This window comes from Schistocerca cancellata, chromosome 5 (assembly GCF_023864275.1).
Source record: "Schistocerca cancellata isolate TAMUIC-IGC-003103 chromosome 5, iqSchCanc2.1, whole genome shotgun sequence".
Classification (NCBI taxonomy): Eukaryota; Metazoa; Arthropoda; class Insecta; order Orthoptera; family Acrididae; genus Schistocerca; species Schistocerca cancellata.
Genome location: NC_064630.1, coordinates 531437655 through 531461796, shown reverse-complemented (window position 1 = coordinate 531461796; position 24142 = coordinate 531437655). Strand labels below are relative to the sequence as shown.

The window sequence follows — 24142 nt, the reverse complement described above, 5'->3', positions numbered from 1 at the left end:
CAAATAGTGATCTCAGTATGAAATGGGTGTCTCATTGTGAAATGGGTAAATTGTGACGTGCCAGACAAATTATAGGGAGTATAATGTCACTTATTTTGCAAATGAAACTTTAACTATTTTTTTCTGTACTGTTGTTATTTTCCAAGCAGGTCTCATACAAGGTTAATCAGTTGCACATAAAATTACCACAACTGTATGTCAGATTACTGGAGTAAAAAAGAAGAATAGGAGGCAAGAAGCTTAAGTCCTGGTTGTATTCTTATACTCAAATTACTAGCAAATCTTGCTTCATACCACCAAGAAAGACACCTCTGTTAACAAATTACAAGTATTTATGTTGGCCTTAACATAGTATAAACTATCTTACTTGTATTACTTTATGTAATGTGAGTAACCACCAGAACACATCAACGGTTTTCCTGTGTTTTTAATGATTGTTATTTGTTTTAGGACGAACAACATCATAACAGCACAAAGAAAGAGACCTGGTTCAAAGAAGATCGTAGTGGAAGCAAACTGAATACTGGTGAACCAACAGATTGGCTTGAACTAGAGCCTGTCAAACCATGTCCGTACAATGTCATGACAGCTGTTAGGCAAAAACTTTTAGCCCTTAAGGTCTCGGATGCCAAAGTTGAAACAAAAACTGGAAACATTTGTACAGATCGGACATTGGCAGGTGATGATAAAAGTGGTATTGAAGGGAACAATAAGAGTGCTCTAGATCAAAACAAAGAAGTGTGTACTTCAGGCTTCTGGGTGGAAGAGAATGCAATTGTACAAACAAATACTGTTGCCCCTGCCAGAGAAAATAAGAAAAAAGTACAGGCAGTACAACTATGTAGTTCAAAGGAGAATTCCTTATCTAATGCAGAAGGAAGATCAGGTAATAGAAAGACAAGTGGATCAGATAAAAGCTACGTCTTTTCTGAACAAGCAGGTTGGATTGAAAATGAAGAGCCAGAGCAAAAAGGAATTGGATCTTTACACCTCAGTACAGTAAATAAAACCAATATTACACAGCACTCTAGGAACCAGGGTAAGACACATGAATCCTCAGCTAAATCATCAATAGTAGGTAGTGATAAAGAACTCTCACTGACATCTAGCCTTAAAAATAACAGTGAAAGTTTATCATTACCAGATGTGCATCTTGTTAGAAAGCGTAGAAGTTCAGAAAATGAAACAGTTTCTATCCCTTCTAATTCCAAAGAGCCGTATTTATCTGGTGTGAAGGAAAGGGAGAATTCACTGCCAACAAGCAAGGCAGATTGGATAGAAGCATCAGTACATTTGTCATCTCCTCAAACATCATTTCCTTCTGAAACAAGTACTAGGACAAAGAATAATGAAAATGAAACACATTACAAGAAAAACATAACAGAGACAAAATCAGATCATAGTGCAAAAGACAGCAACAACTCTAAGGAGACAATGTCAAGGATAGACATCTCTGATGGAGGTCATGCAGAAAAGTCATCCATACAGTGCACTGGAACTCCACTTGAAACTGAAACCAAGAAGACAGGGTCTTGTCATTCTGGCAGTTCTGCAAATTGGAGCCGCAACAGACATAAATTTCACAAAGTATTGGAATCAGGAAAAATGGTAATTTTTTGCTCTCATTTAGAAACACTCTTCTGGTATTTGTATTACAGATATTGACATGTGTAATAGTGTACCTTGCTTTACTTGTTTCATCTGATGTTGATCATGTGATAGTGGAATGGATATTCTTAATGTGTAAATTTCTACATTATAGAATATTATAAGAGCAATTTCTTAGGACTAAGAGACAGTGATTTAGTAAGTATTGGTCATTTAATAGAGGAGGCTGTTACATGAATTTTGGCTCAGATGTACATATATATTATTTGATTTTTTTCATCGCCGTGACATTAGTAAAGAAGTGCAAGATGGAAACTTCCTGGCAGATTAAAGTTTTGTGCTGGACCGAGACTAGAACTTTGGACTTTTGCCTTTCGCAGGCATTTGCTCTACCAACTGAGCTACTCAAGCACGACACACGCCCCGTCCTTCCCGCTTCAATTCCACCAGTACCTCGTGTCCTACCTTCCAAACTTCACAGAAGCTCTCCTGCATGAGCACTTGCCCGCGAAAGGCAAAGGTCCCGAGTTCGAGTCTTGGTTCGGCACACAGTTTTAATCTGCCAGGAAGTTTCATGTCAGTGCACACTTCGCTGCAGAGTAAATATTTCATTCTGGTCAAGCACAAAATTGCTTTCTACAAATGTATTATTTGATTTTTTCATCACAGTGACATCAGTAAAAAAAGCACAAAATTGCTTTTACTAGTATTTATTTATATCAACATCATAATAGAGCAGTGGAAAGACATATGTTCTCTCCCCGTAGTTTTATTCTCCTCAGTTCATTCTGGGCAGTTATTGGGGAAACAGCATAGAAGACTGTCTAGAAGAATTCTATTTTCTGTCTGTCACATCCTCTAAAGACATCATTGAGAAGTCAGGAAGTGTGGTGTGCAGGAATATAATTTCATTAATTTCTTCAAAATTGTCACTTCAGATGTATACAATTTCAGCTATATGTGTCAGTCGTGTCTAAGATATTATTGTGGAAGAGTTTAAGTCTTCATTGAGTTAATGATCATGAAAACCTACAAATATGTAATGAACTTAAGCAATTCTCCATGTCCATATGGGAAAACAAATGTATTATTCATATATAGCATAGGAAAGAAAGCACTATACATGGACACATACATGTATGAACACTCAGTATTCCATACTTTTGATCACAGTGGAATTAAAATTGTAATACTATAACATTAAACTGTTTCACTAACTAAGAGAAACATCTTAGCGGCCCAAACATACTTTCATTTTACATGTTTGTGACCTAGTGCACTTTGGCACATACCAAACAAATGCAGTTTGTACACACAAAGAATGTGGCTCTTTTACAGAAGTGTTTCACTGCTAAAACTATATAAATGTAGCTAACCTGCACATTTTTTGTATGCATAAAGGGATTAATGTCCAGGGGCAAAATTGCTAGCTTCATTAAATTTCATGTGGCCTTTATGTGTGTGGTAACTTCTGTTAAACAGTATTTCTGTGCTATCACATCAACATGCTGTTTTTGCAGTTTCTGGACTATTATGAATAACAGAAAATGTTGCTTACTGTCCGTCTCTGATACAGTATTTGACATTGAGGGAAACCAACATTGGGAGAACCCCTGCATAGAGCATTTATTAATTTAAAAAAAAAAAAAAAAAGAAATTCAGATCATATGTCGCGGTTTCTAAAATTTATGAAGACGACATTCATCTGTATTCCTTAAACTTACATGAGAAACACAAGGTTTCAGATCCCAATCTGTTCCAGTGTAAGATCTGCTACATGTTCTTTATACAAGCATTTATTCGTAATACTAACTCAGTCCAACACATTGTTCCAGATGCCACCAGAAGCTTTGCATTTGCAATTCCAGGCAGAAATAAATCTGCTAGAGTCACTTGAAGAATCTAGGTTACGACTAGCTCAAATAGAGGGGCTACATGCTCTTTCTTTAATACAGCATCAGAACTGTCCTGTAACTACACAACAAAAGGTATATTTTGGGCAGTTTAATTAACATTAAGATAATTTATTGACTATAACGAATACACAATAATGTATAATGAACATACTATAATGAAATTTAGACTTCCACAATTGATACTTGTCATTCTTAACAAAGTGCCTCTTCTGCAGGACATCCTTTCCTAATGCCATTTGCCATCTGTGTGCTTTAATAGTTCAGTTTCTTTTGTTTCTGCATGTAAATTTAATGTCTAATAGCCACTGTTGTCACGTTTTTGTTTGCGTCGGAAAGTAAATCGATTTTGTGACATATTAAAAGTTCCTAGTCAAGGGCAAATTATTTAGTTTCACCTGTGTACTTCGGTAGATAGGTTTTTAAATATCTGCGTATTACAAGACACAGTTTGTGCGTTTTTGTTAGGGCCTACAGTAGAGTTGCACAGCATGTGCCGATAATCCGTTTATCTGCATACTTTAGTTTTCCACGGCCTTTAGTATGGACAGGGACTGCAATTGTTGTGTGCGGATGCAAGCTGAGCTGGTGACACTTCGCTCTCAGCTTCAGGCTGTGATGGCTTCGGTTACACAGCTTGAGGTTGCAGTGGATGGGCACCACTGTTGTGGGCCGGCTGTGGGGATCCAATGGACGTCCAGCACGTCAAGAGTTCTCCGATTGGTCCTCACCGGTGGCCAACCAAGCCTGCAGCCAACTGCGGGTGGTGGCTCACGTTGGTACCAATGATGTGTGTAACTTTGGATCAGAAGAGATTCTCTCTGGTTTCGAGTGGCTAACAGAAGTGGTAAAGGCTGCCAGTCTTGCTTGAAAGATGAAAGCAGAGCTGACCATTTGCAGCATAGTCGACAGGACTGATTGTGGACGTCTGGTACAGAGCCGAGTGGAGGGTCTGAACCAGAGGCTCAGACGGTTCTGCGACCGTGTAGGCTGCAGATGCCTCGACTTGCGCCAAAGGGTGGTTGGGTTTCAGGTTCCGCTGAATAGGTCAGATGTCCACTACATGCAGGAGGTGGCTACATGGGTAGCAGAGGCTGTGTGACGTGGACTGGGTGGCTTTTTAGGTTAGAGGGTCTCGGGAAAACACAAGAAGGGCTTCAGTCACAAAGGGTACAGGCTGAACAAAGGAAAAATGTAGATACAGGTACCATTGGTATAACAGTTGTAAATTGTCGTCGCTGTGTAGGGAAAGTACCAGAGCTCCAAGCGCTAATAGAAAGCACTGATGCTTAAATCGTTATAGGCACTGAAAGCTGGCTAAAGCCTGATATAAGCTCAGCCAAAATTTTTGCGATGAACCTAACGGTGTTCCAAAAGGAAAGGCTAAACACGCTTGGCGGTGGCATGTTTGTTGCTGTCAGAAGTAGTTTAACTCATCGCGAAATTGAAGTAGATACTTCCTGTGAGTCAGTATCAGCAGAGGTCATTGTTGGCAACCGGAATAAAATAATAATTTGATCCCTTTACTGACTTCCCAATTCAGATGATATAGTTGCTGAAAGATTCAAAGAAAACTTGAGCCTGATTTCAAACACGTACCCAACTCATACGATAATAGTTGGTGGTGACTTTAATTTACGCTGGATATGTTGGCGAAAATGCATGTTTAATTCCGGAGGTACGCATAAAATATCATCTGAAATTGTGCTAAATGCATTCTCTGAAAATTATTTCGAGCAATTAGTTCATGAGCCCACGCGAATAGTAAACGGTTGTGAAAACACACTTGACCTCTTAGCAACAAATAATCCTGAGTTCATAACGAGCATCAAAACTGATTCAGGGATTTGTGAACACAGGGTTTTCATAGCGATTATGAATATTGTAATCCCCAAATCCTCGAAAAATAAGCGAAAAATATACCTATTCAAAAAAAGCAGATAAAAATTTGCTTGACGGCTTCCTGAAAGACAATCTTCACTCATTCCAAATTAATAATATAAGTGTAAACTAGATGTGGCTTAAATTGAAAGAAATAGTATCGGCAGCAATTGAGAGATTTATACCAAATAAATTAAGAAACGACGGAGCTGATCCTCCTTGGTACACAAAACAGGTTAGAACACTGTTGCAGAAACAGCGAAACAAACCTGCCAAATTTAAACAGACACAGAATCCCCAAGATTGGCGATCTTTTACAGAAGCTCGAAATTTAGCGCGAACTTCAATGCGAGATGCCTAACAGTTTCCACAATGAAATTTTGTCTCGAAACCTGGCAGAAAATCCAAAGAGATTCTGGTCGTATGTGAAGTATGTTAGCGGCAAGAAACAATCAATGCCTTCTCTGCTCAATAGCAATGGAGATACTATCGACGACATTGCTGCCAAAGCAGAGTTACTAAACGCAGCCTTTCGAAACGCCTCCACAAAATAAGACGAAGTAAATATTCCAGAATTCAAATCGAGAACAGCTGCCAAAATGAGTAGCATAGAAGTAAATATCCTCGGAGTAGTGAAGCAATTTAAATTACTTAATAAAAGCAAGTCTTCTGGTCCAGACTGTATACCAATTAGGTTACTTTCTGAGTATGCTGATGCATTATCTGCATACTTAACAATCATATACAACCATTCGCTTGATGAAAGATCCGTACCCAAAGACGAAAGTTGCACAGGTCACACCAATATTCAAGAAAGGTAGTAAGAGTAATCCACTAAATTACAGGCCCATATTATTAATGTCAATATGCAGTAGGATTTTAGAACATATATTGTGCTCAAACAATATGAATTACCTCGAAGAAACGAATTTATTGACACACAGTCAACATGGGCATAGAAAACATCGTTCCTGTGAAACACAACTAGCTCTTTATTCACATGAAGTGGTGAGTGCTATTGACAAGAGATTTCAGATCGATTCCGTATTTCTGGGTTTCCGGAAGTCTTTTGACACTGTACCACATAAGCTTCTCGTAGTGAAATTGCCTGCTTGAATATCGTCTCAGTTATGTGACTGGATTTGTGAATTCCTGTCAGAGAGGTCACAGGTCATAGTAATTGACGGAAAGTCATTGAGTGAAACAGAAGTGATTTCTGGCGTTCCTTATCTATATTAATGATTTTGGAGACAGTCTGAGCAGCCGCCTTTGGTTGTTTGCTGATGATGCTGTTGTTTATCGACTAATAAAGTCATCAGAAGATCAAAACAAACTGCAAAACGATTTAGAATAGGTATCTGAATGGTGCGAAAAGTGGCAGTTGACCCTAAATAACAAAAAGTGTGAGGTCATCCACATGAGTGCTAAAAGGAACTCTTTTAAACTTCGGTTACACGATAAACCAGTCTAATCTAAAAGCCATAAATTCAACTAAATACGTAGGTATTACAATTACGAACAACTTAGATTGGAAGGAACACAGAGAAAATGTTGTGGGGAAGGCGAGCCAAAGACTGCGTTTTATTGACAGGACACTTATAAAATGTAACAGGTCTACTAAGGAGACAGCCTACACTACGCTTGTCCGTCTTCTTTTAGAATACTGCTGCGTGGTGTGGGATCCTTACCAGATAGGACTGATGGAGTACATCAAAAAAGTCCAAAGAAAGGCAGCACGTTTTATATTATCGCGAAATATGGGAGAGAGAGTCACAGAAATGATACAGGATTTGGGCTGGACATCATGAAATCTCATGAAATTCCAATCACCAACTTTCTCCTCCAAATGCGAAAATATTTTTTTGACACGGACCTACATAGGGAGGAATGATCACCTGGAAATCAGAGCTCGTACGGAAATATATAGGTGTTCATTCTTTCTGCGCACTATATGAGATTCGAATAATAGAGAATTGTGAAGGTGGCTCGATGAACCCTCTGCCAGGCACTAAAATATGATTTGCAGAATATCCATGTAGATGTAGATGAATTTTGATGTCAGAGCTATGGTAATGGATGTTCATTACTTACCTACATCACTCCCTCCTACTTGCATTTCCTCATTGTTTCATTTCGTGGTAACATAATTTCCAATGACTTATATCAGTTTGAAATTAACAGTATTTTGAAAATGATAGATTGTTACTCACCATAAAGATGACACGTTGAATTGGAGACAATCACAACGAGAAGACTGTTACACATTTAAGTTTCAGCAAATGCCGCAGTTAGAAAAGAAAACACACACATTCACACAAGCAAGCACACCTCATGCACTAATGACCACTATTTCCAGCCAGAATGCAAGAGTCATGTTGAACAATAGCAGCAATTTGGAGGGGTAGGTGGAAGGTTTGCATAGTACCGTTGGGGGGGGGGGGGGGGGGTCACTGTCCGACAGAGGGCAGAGCATGCAGGATGCAAGGCAAGGTTGCCGGGCATAGTGTGGCAGGGGGGGTGGGGATGGAAAAGGCGAGGGGGAGAGAAGGGAAAAAAGACTGGTGGGTGTGTGGGCAGAGAGTGGCACACACTGAGTATTTGGGATTTTAATTGTATGGGAGGGGTGGCTGTAGGACAAAGGGGACAGAAACTGTTGGGTGGAGGATGTGGAAACAGTAGGTTACTGTAGTTTGAGGCCAGGATAATTTCGGGAGTGGAGTGTATGTTGTAAGCATAAAAGCTGGTGGTTGACGGGGGGATCCACATGGCCTGGCTTATGAAGCAGTGATTCAACTAAAGTATGTTGTGTTCAGCTGAATATTGTGCCACAGGGTGATCCACTTTGCTCTTGGCTATAGTTTGACAGTGGCTGTTCATCCCACGGACAGCCAGTAGGTAGTCACACCAAAATAAAAAGATGTGCAGTGATTTTAGCAGAGCTGGTCTATGACAAGGCTGCTTTCCCAGATGGCTCATCATCTGATGGGGTAGGATAAGCCTGTGACAAGACTGGAGTAAGAAGTGGTGGGGGGGTGGGGAGGGGGGGAGATTGGTCAGGTTTTGAACCTGGGTTGTCCACAGGGATATGATCCTTGTGACAGGCAGTTGGGATTGGGAGTGACGTAGAAACAGACTACAATGTTGTGAAGGTTAGGTGGGAGAAGGAATACTTCTTTAGGAGGACTGTGAAGGACCTTGGGTCGTCCCTCCTTAAAGGGCATTATGATAGATAATTAAAGCCTTGATGAAGGATGTGATTCAGTTGTTCAAATCCTGAATGGTATTTGATGATTGGGAGGGGGGGGGGGTGCTCTTTTGTAGTTGGCTCTTGGGGGTGGTGGGAGGATTGGGAGGGGGGGTGAGTGGGGGTGTGGCATTGTCTCCACCTATAAATTCTGCCAGAGTGATCCCATCCCAGAAGTCCAACATAACCTCCAGTCCCTGCTTAAAGCCTTTGGCTTCCCAGAAGTGCATTAGTTACTGTAGCTGATATTGTAACTAACATACTGTTTACATCTTGTTTTACCTTCGAGAGGAGTATATGTTTTCTTCATTTATCATAAATTAACTCTGTTTTCAAATTTGTTAACAACAAAATTAACCTCAAAAAGTTATAGGAAACTAGTAATTTTTGCCACAGGTTTTTCTGTTTTAATAGAAATCTTGTTTTTCGTATTTGTTTCATTTCTTACAGGGAATTAATAATTTTTTAGCTAAGCAGGTTAAAAGATAGTCTGCAGGCTTAATTTAAAGTTATTTGTTCACTGCGCTGTAATTCAATGAACCAGCCATAACGCAGCCCAACTGTGAATGCTGTTCTCAAACACAGGATGTATTGGTTGATGTTCATTAACAGCTGGAAATTGCCCTGATAACTATGAAACATTTGGAAACTGCTGGAAGAGCTTCCTAGAGTCATGTTCATATGGTACCATTACCAAAGATACCACAAGTACTGTTCTCTCCTCTGGATCCTGTCTCCTCTGCAGGATATGCTGGATCTGTCATTCGTCCACATTACTGCGAGGTGCATGTCAGTGGTTAATCTAGGTGTTGTGTACAGGGTAGATGGGGTGGGGTGGGGGGGGGGCAGGGAAGACCTGGGGTGTTATACTGACCCCCTAACCAACAAGTTCAAGGTGCTGTCTTTCATTGAACTGAAACGGAGTCAGTGGTATTAATTTCTTCTGTTTTGGCAAAACGTGTTTTGTCCTGCATCCAGGGGAGGCAAACATGAAAGGGTGGGGTCCATTAACCATTGGCATTTGAAACATACAACGACAAATTGTACCCCTTAGGGAAATAGCAGCAAGGGGCAGGAAAGAGCACCAGGTGCACTGTGTGTACCTGGGAGCCCCAATCAACATGCTGAAGAGTCTGTTCCGGCAGCCATTGAGGGAACAGGTTGAACCAACTGCAAATTGTGATGCATGTTTGGACAAATGATGCCTGTCATCTGGGTTCCCAGATGACTGGCAGAGAAAGATGAGAAGACCATCTGTGCACACAGAGTTTCAGCGAAGCTCACAATTTGCAGCATTGTACCCGGAGCTGATTGTGGCCCCGTGGCCCCCTTGTTCTGTCAAGTGGAAGGACTGAACCAGATACTTTGAATGTTGTGTCACAAGCTGTGTTGCGACATCCGGGACTTGTGCCATAGGTTTGAGAACTGTAGGGTCCCCCTAAATAGGTCAGGTGTGCTCTACGCAATGGAGGCTACTACCCAAGTAGCTGACAGTGTGTGGGGTGCACATTAGGGTTTCTTAGCTTAGGAGACTTTCTATCCAGTCCAGATAACTGCTGCTGTAAGTGACCCAGAAAGGTTCAGAAAACTTTGAAACCTGAAATTAATAGCAGTAGGATTTTTGGGAAAAATTTAGGTGTATATTGAAAGAATAGGCTGAAGGAAAATGGAGGTGGTGTACTTGTCACAGTAGATAAGAAACCACTTCCTTCACTGACTATCCACCAATCTCAACCTTTCAACTGGATTCCTTTGTATCGCTGAAGACAACACTTCCTCATGTATTAACATCCCTTATGCCTATGGTCTTACAGCTATTGAGCACTACCTCTCCCAACATCCTTCAGACTCCAAATCCACTACCACGTTCTTCATACACCTTACTAACTTTATCCTAACTTGCAACTACTTATCCTTTGCAGGGAAGGTATGCAAAGAAATCTGAGGCACACCAATGGGTACCCATGTGGCGGCACCCCCCCCCCCCCCCCCCCCGCCCCTATGCCAACCTGTTTATGGTCCATCTGGAGGAAACCTTATCCTCCCAAAACTCCAAACTCTGGTGTGGTTCAGGTTCATTGATAACATCTTCTTGATATGGACTCATGAACCAAAGCACCTTCTCCTCATTCCTTCACAACCTCAACACCTTCTCTCCCATCCTCTTCAAGTGGCCCACCTCAACCCAGTGTTCCACCTTCCTGGATGCTGACTGCCTGCTCTCTGATGGTTCCATCCACACCTCTGCCCATTTTAAATCAGCAACCACCAAAAGTATGTACAGTGAAGAGCTGCCAACACTTCCACACTAACAAATTGCTCCCAAACAGCCTTGCTCCATGGGGATGGTGTATCTTGGGTGACAAAAACGCCCTTTTTCAGCATGCAGAAGGTCTTAAAGAGACCTTCACAGACAGGCACTACCCCCAGACTAATCTGCAAACAGATTCCAATTCCATATCCACACACACCCTTGATCCTCCCACCACCCCCAAGAAACAGCTACAAAGGAGCACCTTCCTAATCACCCAATATCACCCCAGGCTGGAACATCTGAACCACTTCCCTTGTCAGGGCTTTGGTTATCTATCATCATGGCATGAGAAGAGGGACATCCTACCCAAGGTCCTTCCCATCCCTCCTTGAGTGGAGGTCTGTTGCCCACCCTACCCCTGATCCATCCTTATGCCATTCCCAGTCCCAAACCCTTGCCGTAGTGATCATACCCCTTTGAAGACCCAGGTGCAAGACTTGCCAAATCCACCCTCCCACCCCCAGCAATTCCTAAACCAGTCCTGTCACAGGTTTACCCTAGCCCATCAGAAGCCGGGTCACCTGTGAAAGCAGCCAAGTTATATACCAGCTGTGCTGCAATCATTGCACAACTTTTAATATTGATATGACAACCAACCAGCTGTTCACGGGATGTACAAGCCTTCACCAAAGTGTGGCCAAGAACAAAATATACTGCCCTGTGGCACAACATGCAGCTGAAAAGCACATGATAATTTGAATGGCTGCTTCACAACTCGGGCCATCTGTATCCTCCCCTTCCCGACCAGCTATGTGAACTGCGCGCATGGGAGTTACCCTTACAACATGTTCTCCATTCCCGAATTGATTCCAGCCTCAACCTATGGTAACTTACTGTTGCCACACCCTCCACCCAACAGTTTCCACCTTTTCTGTCGTACATCACCTCCTAGTTCACAACCCCTCACCCTCATTGTGCACCACTCTCTGCCAGTGCACCCACAAGTCTTTTTCCCATTCTCTGCCCCTCTCTCGTTTCCCACTCACCATTGCCATCCCCCTTCCCTCCCCGCAGCCTCCTCATTATTGTACCTTGCAGCCTTGTCTTGCCACAATGTAGTTTCTCCTTGCTCTGCCAGAAAGCACCCTTCTCCATCCCCCATCCCACCCCTCCCTGTACCCTGCTAACCTTTCCCTTACCCCACCCCACTCTGGATTGCTGCTTTTGTTCAACATGACTGTTGCATTATGGCTAGAGATATCAGTTGTATGTGTGTGAGGTGTGTTTGCTGTGCTGACTTGTGTGAATGTGTGCTTACTACTGATGAAGGCTTCGGCCATAATCTTAATGGGTGAAATATTTTCATTGTGAGTTTCTGCAGCTTAGCATGCCATCTTTTCTGTGAATAGAAATCCATCCTTTACATAATATTGTTGATATTCCTACCTGGATAATATTGTTGATATTCCTACCTGGTCCCTCCAGTGTTTCAGTTTTACATTCGTTAGATATATCCCGTCATTTAAAATATGTTAAAATATATTTGCTGCTGGTATTCAGAATTGGTCAGTGTTGCTATCAAACAGTTGTTTTCTCTAATGTAGGGTTTCTTAAGGCAGAATTTACCATAGAATTGTTCTTAATCCACAACAGTTCAAAATACAGTACAGCTTGCAATAGCTAGAAATATTCACATGATTAAATTGACTGTGCCCGCATCTCGTGGTCGTGCGGTAGCATTCTCGCTTCCCATGCCCGGGTTCGATTCCCGGGGGGGTCAGGGATTTTCTCTGCCTCGTGATGGCTGGGTGTTGTGTGCTGTCCTTAGGTTAGTTAGGTTTAAGTAGTTCTAAGTTCTAGGGGACTTATGACCACAGCAGTTGAGTCCCATAGTGCTCAGAGCCATTTGAACCATTTTTTAAATTGACTGCCATACCAATATTGCTCCACAAAGAATTGATGGAGAAACTGTATGTGAGGAATGAGAGGGATCAAAATCACATCTACAGCAGAACAAGCATGGCAATGCAGGAAACTTGATGACACTGTTTTGGATGGGGGGGACTTAATGTCTGAATTCCCATCACACTTCTAATAGTTACAGAACTGGATTTTTTAAATGCAGTAGAGTATTAGGTATCTGAAACAGTTTGGGATGAAGATGTTTGGATAACCGATCTTTTATGAAAATATATTGTACCAGTAGCATTGCTACAAATATGAAACAATGACATGGGAAGCTGATGATATAGCACAAAGTAAACCTAAGTAGTAGCAGTAGTAGTAACTTGTAAATAATAGATTTCAGCTATCAGTCGTCCTTTGGAATTTTTATTGGCAGATCTAGATTTCAGCTAGAAACTAACCATCAATGCATTGATCAAAAATGATAGTGCATTGAGAATGGCTAGTTTCTAGCTGAATTCTAGATCTGCCAATAAAATTCCAAAGGACGACTGATAGCTGAAATCTATTATTCACAAGTCAATATAACAGTTGCTGTGTGCAACAGCCTCTGAATGGAGGGTAACCTGAAGTAGTAGTAGCTGTTTATTAGTTCTTTGGGTGCATTGATAGTCACCTGAAGGAAGGAGGTTATTTCAAGCTTCCTGTAAGTCAAATTTATTTACTTCAATTTTATTTTTTTTTTTTTTTTTTTTTTTTTATTTTTTTTATTTTTTTTTTTTTTTTTTTTTTTTTTTTTTGCCTGCTGAATATATTGGTATTCTTTGCTGCCGAGTACCATATTTATTTATGCTTTTCTTTCATAACATTTGAAGCTTTCTGTGACATGCTTATCCGTTGGTTGGATGAGTGGGGTAATTTTGGAAGGGAGGGGGGATAATCTTTCCTTTCTGTCAGTCAAGCGAAATGTTTGAAAGATGACTTGGGGCATTAGCAGTCAATAATGAAACAATTTCTTTAGATACTAATTGGGATCTAAGAGTGAGGTGTTTGTTATTCCAGAAGAAAAAATTAATGCCTTGAACTGCTATTATTGTCTCTGTTGAACTTACAGTACCATAATGGAACTATGCAAATGATGTGAAACATGAATTGCTGTATTATGAGACTTCAGAGAGAGAGAGAAAGAAAGAAAGAGAGATATCAGAAATGTACTCCATATACTTCTTTTAAGCTCTGCACCGAGTCCTGTGACATCATCTCCAAATTTGCCATCTCTGTGAGCTCATCAACTTGACAAATTTCCACTGCTGCCCACTTGTCACTTGAGTGTCTTAGGACGAGAATCACTCAGAAAGGGATGCAAGTACATGAGTTCACGAGTACAGTCGTGGACTCATGGCATTCCTGCTACAGAGGCAACCTGTTTGAAATAAATTTTCACAATTAGACTGCAAATTAGTCTACTATTCATTTATTTTACACAATCATGATTGTGTAGTCATTCTCATGTGTGAGTTGAAATTTCACAAAAGTCCAACATGCCTAATAGATGTAAGCAATCATTGGGCATGATGATTATTATACTGGTATAGTGACTGCAGAGCTGGCAATGAATATTTTTCTGTTTATACATACATTTATATAGATGTGTATGTGTATATTACTTGTGTGTGTGTGTGTGTGTGTGTGTGTGTGTGTGTGTGTGTGTGTGTGTGTGTGTGTATGTGTGTGTGTGATTTGCAGGTCAGTAACAGACTGTGCAGCTTCACCCTGAGCATTTGCATAGTTGGAATCCTGCTACAAGTGTGTCAATTTCTATTGTCTCAATTTACTGCAGGCTGCTGCTTGATGCACAGTATAACAATATTTCTTCTGACATGACAGTCCATATACAAATGTGCCAATTGGTCACATATGACCTTTTGTTATGTGACGTAGTTCAGTGTAGACTATAGTGATTCTTAAGCATTTGAGGCAATATGGGTGATTTCAGCTGAGCTACTAATAGCAAAGTTATACACCATGAAAATATTAAAGCATAAAATAGAAATTTTTTTCAACACATTCCTGGAATTTTATTCAAAAAGAGCTATGTTTGTGTGTATGTTGCAAGACATCTTAAAAACATGATCAGTCACAATGCACAGGGAGTACCAGTTCTCTCATGTACAACAGGTAATAACGTCTTTCACTGTGTGTGAATTGGTACATGGTGTTGCTTTTCTCAAATTATTAGTAAAGTATTGATGAATCCAGTATTTAAGGCCCATGTTTCATACATTTCAGATTGTGGTTATAATTATACAGACATTGATTGTAATTTGGATATACTGTTGATTAATTTTGCTACAGCTGCATGGGGTAGCCGCCCAGTCTAAGGTGTCTTGTCACAGTTCGCGCAGCTCCTCCTGTTGGAGGTTCGAGTCCTCCCTTGGGGTGTGTGTTTGTGTGTGTGTGTGTGTGTGTGTGTGTGTGTGTGTGTGTGTGTGTGTGTTGTCCTTAGCATAAGTTAGTTTAAGTTAGATGAAGTAGTGTGTAAGCCTAGGGACTGATAACCTCAGAAGTTTGGTCCCATAGGACTTAATACAAATCTCCAAAATTTTGCTACATTGTTGTTGTGGTTATTAGTGATATGTCTTAGTCTAGAAACAGCTCTCAGAAATGGGAAACAACTATGATGAATAAAAATGTGTTTCAGAATTGAACATTAAAGTAATTGAAAATGCTAGATATGACAATTATTAATAAACGATATTATAACTGCGGAAGCACACTTTGAGACAGTCGTTTCGTTGTGCCTATCTGCGACTCAGTGTTGTTACATTCCGTCCTTGATCTATCATTGTTTGATTATTAGAAAATGTTTCAAATGATTATGAAAAACAGTTAGAATAATAATTGCAAAAAAAAAAATAGAGGGGATGAGAATGAAGAAAACCACAACTGACAAATGTGAAGATGTTCCAAATGATGAGTATGAAGGTACTTTAGTAATAAGAAAGAATTTATGGTGGAAATCTATTGCTCTTCTTGGTTATTAAATTCATACTGAAACATAAGACTAAAAATATTATTTTTCAGGGTGAACGAGAGCAGCAGGTTCAGGTTACATCAAATCATCAGCAACAGCGTGCCCCAAAACAAGATAAGATTGATGACTTTGAAAAAAACAGAAGAGAATTCAATGCAGTTATTGAATCCATGAGAAAATGTGCTACATTGTCTGGTGTTGACCCAGAGATCATTGATTGGCTTACATTTTCAGATGTGTCAAGTCCAGTGAAGGTTAGTGTGTTTGTGTGTGTGTGTGTGTGTGTGTGTGTGTGTGTGTGTGTGTGCGTGCGCTTGCGCGTGCGCGTGCGGTCTTGCTGCTGGTTGACTGGGGAGGGGGTCAGAGAATATTGTTTATTTTAGAGGGTGATGATAAATATATTGTTTCTTTAATCAAGTGGTCTTGTGTAGAATGCCAAAAAATATAACTGTGCCACACTCATCAGCAAATCCAAATACCCTCAGGCCAGTGTTGGCTGGCATGTTCCTACAAAAGTTTCTGAAGCTCCTTTCCTTGTGTGGGCACTTGATAAATTTTACTGTTGGCATGATCATTGTGTCACATTAATACATGTTGCATTGCAAACAGCAGAGTAGATCATTCATATTCTGTGAACTGATTGGATTTCTGTGCTTAATACAGTGCGTAGTGGGCAATGCGGGACACTCTACATTCTTTTTGTGACAGAGTCCCATTGAAGGCAGTTTGCCATTATTTTCCTCAAACCAGTGTATAATATTTCATATGTGTAACTGTATCATGTTGCTTGCTCTTAGTATTTCTGATGTGTGTAGTTTCTCTTGTTTTGGAATGCTATGGAAACGATCAGTGGAACAACACAAAATCTGATGTCGACAAAGTACATTATATCAATGTACATGACTGAAACTTCAAAGTATTTCTTGGAGCACTCACTCGTCAACTGCAGTTGATATTGACTCATGGTGAAAAAACACAGCAGGGCACTAAGTTTCATAATGAAATGTATAGGGTAAGTATTGGGCAATAAAATTCGTGACACTGATACCTCATAAAAATTATACTCTTCTTAAAGGTAATAAAAGTAGGATATTTTATCTGCTACCAAACCCACACATATGTAGAAATGGATAGGCTCTTCATGAACATTGTTTCAGAAATAGGCAGGTCAATTAAATAAAAACTTAAGTTTATATAGGGAATCGTATAACTCTAAGAAAATGCCTTTTGTAGACTATCTGATAAACACTCCCATAATACTGACAAAGGGGGATATTGTGTAAATAGTAAAATCACTGAAAACTAAGAATTGTCAAGTGTGTGACAGGGTACTTAGCCAAATTCATAATCTTTTCTTTAGGAATGTTCAGTATCCTGAACGATTAACATACTTGCTTTAAAGCCATTTATATAATAATTATAATAATAATAAAGGGGGGGGGGGAGAGGGAGAGAGAGAATGTAGAAAATTTTAAACATATTTGGCATTGGAAATGGTTCAACAACTGAAACCGGCTTAAACAACAAGTTAGATGTGTTATTTGATTTGACTGTGGTAGTTGATTGTGTATATCACAGAGTATCACTGCAGACTCAGGACATTCATGGAATAACAGTAGCAGCTCACAATTGGTTATTCTCACAATAATGAGAAGTTGGTGCTGGGTTGCGACTAGGGGAGGGGGGGATTGTGTCAGGGCTGGGACCACTACAATTTATATACAATACCGATAGCCTCACTGTCAAGCAGCCTATATGTACCGCTGCTGTTTATCTACAGGGTGTTAAGTAATATGTGGGAAACTTCTGCAGGATGGATAGAGGACTTAAAAAGAAGCAAAAAAGTTCAGATATACAAATGGTGATTTTTTTTTTCCTTCCTCACTCATGAAAAAATTACTGTACTAATTGGTATTAGAGCTGCACCTTTTTTAGGTTGAAGTCAGCTGATAGGTATCCCTGTTTAAGGACACACCTCGAACAAAGGAATTGGCACATTTCATCACAATATAAGAAGTATTACAGATAAGTTAGTGATTAGCAATCGCTTTCTGAATATAGCAGGTGAATATCTTAAAAAAGATTGCAATGAATCATAGATATCTCTTAGAAAATGACTTTCCCAGACTTGTATCTGAAGTACACCTCTGTGATAATGACAAGGGGAAGATTGAGCCAATAATTACACCACTGAAGACTAAGAACTGTCATGGATAGCATGCAATATGCAGCAGGACACTAAAGCACTGTGCTGAATATGTTGGTTCAATACTTAGCCACATTTATAATTTTTCCTTTAGCAATGTTTAGTTTCCTAAATGATTAAAGTACTCAGCAATAAAATCACCATATAAAAAAAGGAGTAAGGGATAATATAGGCAAAATTAGACCTATTTCTGTGCCATCACTGTTTGCAAAAGGTATTGAAAAGGCTGTATGTACAGGATGATTCACGAAGATATGCACATATTTTAATATGTTTCCAGAATGAGATTTTCACTCTGCAGCGGAGTGTACGCTGATATGAAACTTCCTGGCAGATTAAAACTGTGTGCCCGACCGAGACTCGAAATCGGGACCTTTGCCTTTTGCGGGCAAGTGCTCTACTATCTGAGCTACCGAAGCACTACTCACGCCCGGTCCTCACAGCTTTACTTCTGCCAGTATCTCGTCTCCTACCTTCCAAACTTTACAGAAGCTCTCCTGCGAAACTTGCAGAACTAGCACTCGCGAAAGGCAAAGGTCCCGAGTTCGAGTCTCGGTCGGGCACACAGTTTTAATCTGCCAGGAAGTTTCATTTTAATATGTTGTTGTACAAGTAAAACTAAAGAAAAAAGTTCATATAAACATAGGCTCTCAAATGTTTAGTTATGGAGTTATGGCTAATAAAAGATTTTGCCTGAAATTTATCAACTTCACTAATATGAAGCCATCGCAAAACTGTATTAGGTTAAAGTAAAGCACGAAGGACGGGTTGCGAGTCTTGCTTGGGTAGCTCAGATGGTAGAGCACTTGCCCGCGAAAGGCAAAGGTTCTGAGTTCGAGTCTTGGTCCGGCACGCGGTTTTAATCTGCCAGGAAGTTGAAACAGAGGATGACATGCGTAAAGCTGAAATACTGAACACCTTTTTCCAAAGCTGTTTCACAGAGGAAGACCGCACTGCAGTTCCTTCTCTAAATCCTCGCACGAACAAAAAAATGGCTGACATCGAAATAAGTGTCCAAGGAATAGAAAAGCAACTGAAATCACTCAACAGAGGAAAGTCCACTGGACCTGACGGGATACCAATTCGATTCTACACAGAGTATGCAAAAGAACTTGCCCTCCTTCTAACAGCCGTGTACCGCAAGTCTCTAGAGGAACAGAAGGTGCCAAATGATTGGAAAAGAGCACAGGTAGTCCCAGTTTTCAAGAAGGGTTGTCGAGCAGATGCGCAAAACTATAGGCCTATATCTCTGACATCGATATGTTGTAGAATTTTAGAACATGTTTTTTGCTCGCGTATCATGTCATTTCTGGAAACTCAGAATCTACTCTGTAGGAATCAACATGGATTCCGGAAACAGCAATCGTGTGAGATCCAACTCGCTTTATTTGTTCATGTGACCCAGAAAATATTAGATAGTACACCCCTCTGTTGTCCAGTATAAGGACTGACACACTCTTTGAAGTATACGCGAATGTTGTTGTACCTGGCAGCACATATTGAAGATGCAGTCCTGTAGTGTCTGCACATCATTGAGTGACATAGCATAGACCAATTCCATCAAGTGTCCCCGTAATAAAAAGTCTAGGGGATTTAGATCTGGGGAATGAGTATGCCAAGATGTGCTGCCCCCATTCCCCAATCAACCCAGAGGTCCTGAAATGACTGTGTCAGATGTTCGCACACTTTGTGATGAAAGTGTGCTGGTGCGCTATCATGCATGAATCACATTTTTATTCATTGATGCAATGCCTCAGCCTTCAGCAAGATAGGCAATACATTGATGAGAAACTCGGATAATGCACCCCAGTTAACCTTTGTGGTAGCACGTATGACCCTATTAATCTGTCGCCAAGTATGCCTGCCCATACATTGATCGAGGATTGGTATTGATACCCTTTGCTTAATTGCTTTGGGTTTACATCTGCTTGTACTTGCTGGTTATGGAAATTCAGAACACCATCTCTGGTGAACCTTGCCTCATCAGTAAATGAAATGTTGTATGTGAACAGTGTATCTGCAGCACACTTGGACGATGGCCATTGACAGAACTGTCATCTGCTGTGATGATCCTGTGGCCTTAGGGCCTGAATGCACTGTTGATGGTATGAAATCGGCAATTGTTCAAGAATTACGCCCAGATAAGAGAGTGAGATATGCCTTCTACTGCTCCTAATCATTGCACACTCGTCTCAGCAGTTTCTTCTACCAAACATGGCACAAGCTCCTCCATGTCAAGTGCACGGCCTGTGCAGGGCCTTCCACTGGCAGTCTTCCGAGGTGCAAGGGCACCCATGTTCCTCAGACGCTGTAAAAGTCCACTGAATAGCTTATCAGAGGGCACTCTGCACTGTTGATATTTTTCAGTGTAGACAGCATGGGCTCACAGGCTAAATCCATTTGCTAAACCATACTAGAATATCATATCCGCCACTTCATTTGTTGAGTAGTAGGCTTCCATTGCTAACATTCTGGAAGAGACAAAATGTAAATGTACTACACCATTTGTGCATACAAACAGTGATAATAGTAAACACATAAGTGAATCCGTGTTTGGTAGAAGGAAACACCTTGATGTGTACCCGGGATTGACAGTCAGCAGCTGCCTGCACCAGTCACTTGCTAAGTTGTCGCCAAAGACATCTTTAAAATGACTCAGACTTTCTGCTTCCTGTAGATTGACTTGCAAGGCGAGTTTCATTTCCTCTCACGGAATTCTGTTCCCCGGTCATTATTGAGCCACTGTTGGTCAGTGAAATGACCATGCTGACAGTGTAGTGTAGCAAAACTGTCACACCAGTGAGATACTAAAGTGGTGAGAAAGGACGTTCTTATGAATGCAGTGTCCCTATTTCCCCCCCCCCCCCCCCTTTTCCTAGCATTAATTTTGAGCCACCATGAACCCAGAATTTCTGTAATGCTAGCAGGAACAGTTGTGGCTGCAAAAGAAACAGCAGCACCAAAAGCAGATGCATGCATGCATGCACTGATTACCTGAATGCGGACCTGCTTCACACCCTCACCCCACTGGCAGTTGGCCAGGTGCCCATTGTGTAGTTCCCATCTCCTTCCGTGACACTGTTTGCCAGTTTTGATGGTCTACGGAAAGATGGGAGAATTGCGTGCACCAGTTTTCGCTGCTGTGCCAGGTAAGAGATGTCGTTGATCACATTGATAAGGCCACCTGTTGTCCAGCAGTAGGGGTTTATACAAAGCTGTCCAGAATTTGTAGCTTTCCACAGAACCTGAGAAACTCCCCTTTCATGAACTTCATCGGTTGCTGATGTGGACACCAAACCCGTGTGATGGTAGCAGCACAGTTGCAGTTAAACCACCACCACAAGTGCCTTGGGCAGTCATATGCAGTTGAATTGCTTATGTGTTGGGTCTCTCATGCAAGAGGCATTTTGAGTGTCCCAAATATGCTACCTATTATGCAGACTCAGTAATTCAAGATATGATCGTCCAGTTAGCACATGACCTCAATGTTCAGTTTAGGTCTTTGACCTTGTCTGACTCCTCTTAAGCAGATGTTGCCCAGATTGCAGACTCACATGAGCTGACAGTGGTGGCAAGGGATGGCCTGTTTGATAATTGGCAGATGGCTCAGTTAAGTGTGCATGGTGGTAAACAGCTGCCAGTGCCCCACAGGGTACCCCAGGTGGCCTCGCTTACTGCTGAAACGCCGTGTGTTGATGCCATTGATGATTCTGGCACATGGCATCACAGTGCTGCCTATGTTCACCAGCACCTAGCTCAGTGGGTTTGGTTCAGTTGCAGCATCGTAACTCCTGCCCGCAGCAGTTTTTCGCTTCTCAGCATCGTTCTCCCTCTGCTGATTGTGCACACCAGCAGTTCTGTCTAAACTATCATTTGTTGCATGTTCATCAAGATTGCCTGCACATGGAAGCCATGTGCGGGTTATACCTTTGGATAGGCCATTTGGCAACTATTTGTGACCGTCTGTGAGTTGTGAGTCAGTCGATGGGCACCCATGTGTTTTTGATGGACTGTGGGGTCATCCCCGCCACAAGACGCAGGTCGCCCCAGTGTATTTTGCTGATATTGTTTGTGGAGGGTTCGCCAGTCGAATCTTAAGTCACCACGGAAGCGATGGTCAGCCTTATTAATTTAGATACGTACAGGCTCTTGGCGTGCCCAGAGTTGCAACACTTGCTGCATCAGGATATGTCTTATAGTAAATAGTGCTTACCTTTATGAGGACAATTCTGTGTCTCCACATTTTATAAGAATGTGGAATGGCAATTTGCACTTTAAATGATCAATTCACCATTGGTGCAAAATATTTTTGGGCTAGATGCGTTTCCTGTTTTCAGCTTCCAGATGGTTGACGAGGTGCATTTAGTGTCTCACTCCGTTCCTTTTCACACTTGGACAAGGTAGAGACCAAATTGTAGCATTAGCGGGGTCAAGGAGTTGTATCTCCAGTTCTGTCAAGTCAGTGGGCCACACCTTTGGTGGTGATGCAAAAGTCTAACAGCACTGTGCACCTTTGCTTTGTTTTTAGACAGACAATCAGCACTTAATGCGTTGCAGAATCGTGCCCGATTCTACAGCCAGTAGAGTTGTTGGTGAAGTTGTTGGGGTGCCAGTATATTTCACATATCAACGTACCTGATGCCTACCTGCCATTCCAACAGGATGCAGTCTCTAGGACTTTCTTGGTCCTCAACATCCACTTTGGGCTACGCTTCTCTTTTGAAATCTTATCTGTGCTACAAATTTATCTATGGAATTTGGAGCAGTTGTACGGAATTTGGAGCAGTTGATTCAGGACTTTCTAAGTTGCGACATTTATCTTGATGACATTTGGGTAACATAACCTACCGGAGAGGAGTATTCATGAAATCTTCAATCAGTTTTGCAATGCCTCCTGGAGAATAGCATTCATTGCAAGCTGGAAAAGTGCAATTTTTTTCTCGCCAGAAGTGCATTTTTTGGGACATGGACTTAGCAAAGGTGACCTCATCCTGATGGACAACCACATCAGAGCTATCACCAACCTACTGGCACCCAAGAACCTGAAGCAGCTCAAGTTTGGCTTCCCCCACTCTCAATAATGAGTCTGCCAAGGGACAGTTCTGGCTGGTTTGACAGGGTTCACCACAAATACCTCTCCTGAGTCAACCTTTTCATCTCAGAGTAGCTATTGCAACCTACGTCCTCAATTATTTGCTGAATGTATACCATTTTCTGTCTTCCCATACAGTTTTTACACTCTAAAGTTCCGTCTAGTAACATGGAAGTTATTCCCTGATGTCTTGACAGATGTGATATTGTTCTGTCCTGCCCATTCTGTGGAGAACCTTCTCATTCCTTACCTTACCAATTCATCTAATTGTCAACATTCTTCACTGCACCACTTCTCAAATGCTTCAGTTCTCTTCTGTTCTAGTTTTCCCACAATACACGCTGTGCTCCAGTTGTAGACTTTCAGAAATTTCTTCCTCAAATTAAGGCCTCTGTTTGATATTAGTGGACTTCTGTTGGCCAGGGATGCCCTTTTTGCCAGTGCTAGTCTGCTTTCTTCCCCCAATAACCATGGACCTTGCCATTGGTGGGGAGGCTTGCGTGCCTCAGCGATACAGGTAGCCGTCCCGTAGGTGCAACCACAACGGAGAGGTATCTGTTGAGAGGCCAGACTAATGTGTGGTTCCTCAAGAGGGGCAGCAGCCTTTTCAGTAGTTGCAGGGGCAACAGTCTGGACGATTGACTGATCTGGCCTTGTAACACTAACCAAAACGGCCTTGCTGTGCTGGTACTGCGAACGACTGAAAGCAAGGGGAAACTACAGCCATAATTTTTCCCGAGGGCATGCAGCTTTACTGTATGATTAAATGATGATTGCGTCCTCTTGGGTAAAATATTCCGGAGGTAAAATAGTCCCCCATTCGGATCTCCGGGCGGGGACTACTCAGGAGGACGTCGTTATCAGGAGAAAGAAATCTGGCGTTCTACGGATCGGAGCGTGGAATGTCAGATCTCTTAATCGAGCAGGTAGGTTAGAAAATTTAAAAAGGGAAATGGATAGGTTAAAGTTAGATACAGTAGGAATTAGTGAAGTTCGGTGGCAGGA

The 24142-nt window shown here is 41.4% G+C and overlaps 1 protein-coding gene across 1 annotated transcript in view; it reads left to right on the top strand.

Annotated features, from left to right (window-relative positions):
• The first annotated feature begins 582 nt into the window (after positions 1 to 582).
• Positions 583 to 24142, top strand: part of LOC126188665 (centrosome-associated protein 350-like) — a 268811-nt gene continuing 245251 nt past the window's right edge. The window contains exons 1-2 of the mRNA XM_049930268.1: positions 583 to 1608; positions 15890 to 16093. Of these exons, the coding sequence (XP_049786225.1) occupies positions 583 to 1608; positions 15890 to 16093 (1230 nt within the window). The remainder of the gene's footprint in view (positions 1609 to 15889; positions 16094 to 24142) is intronic.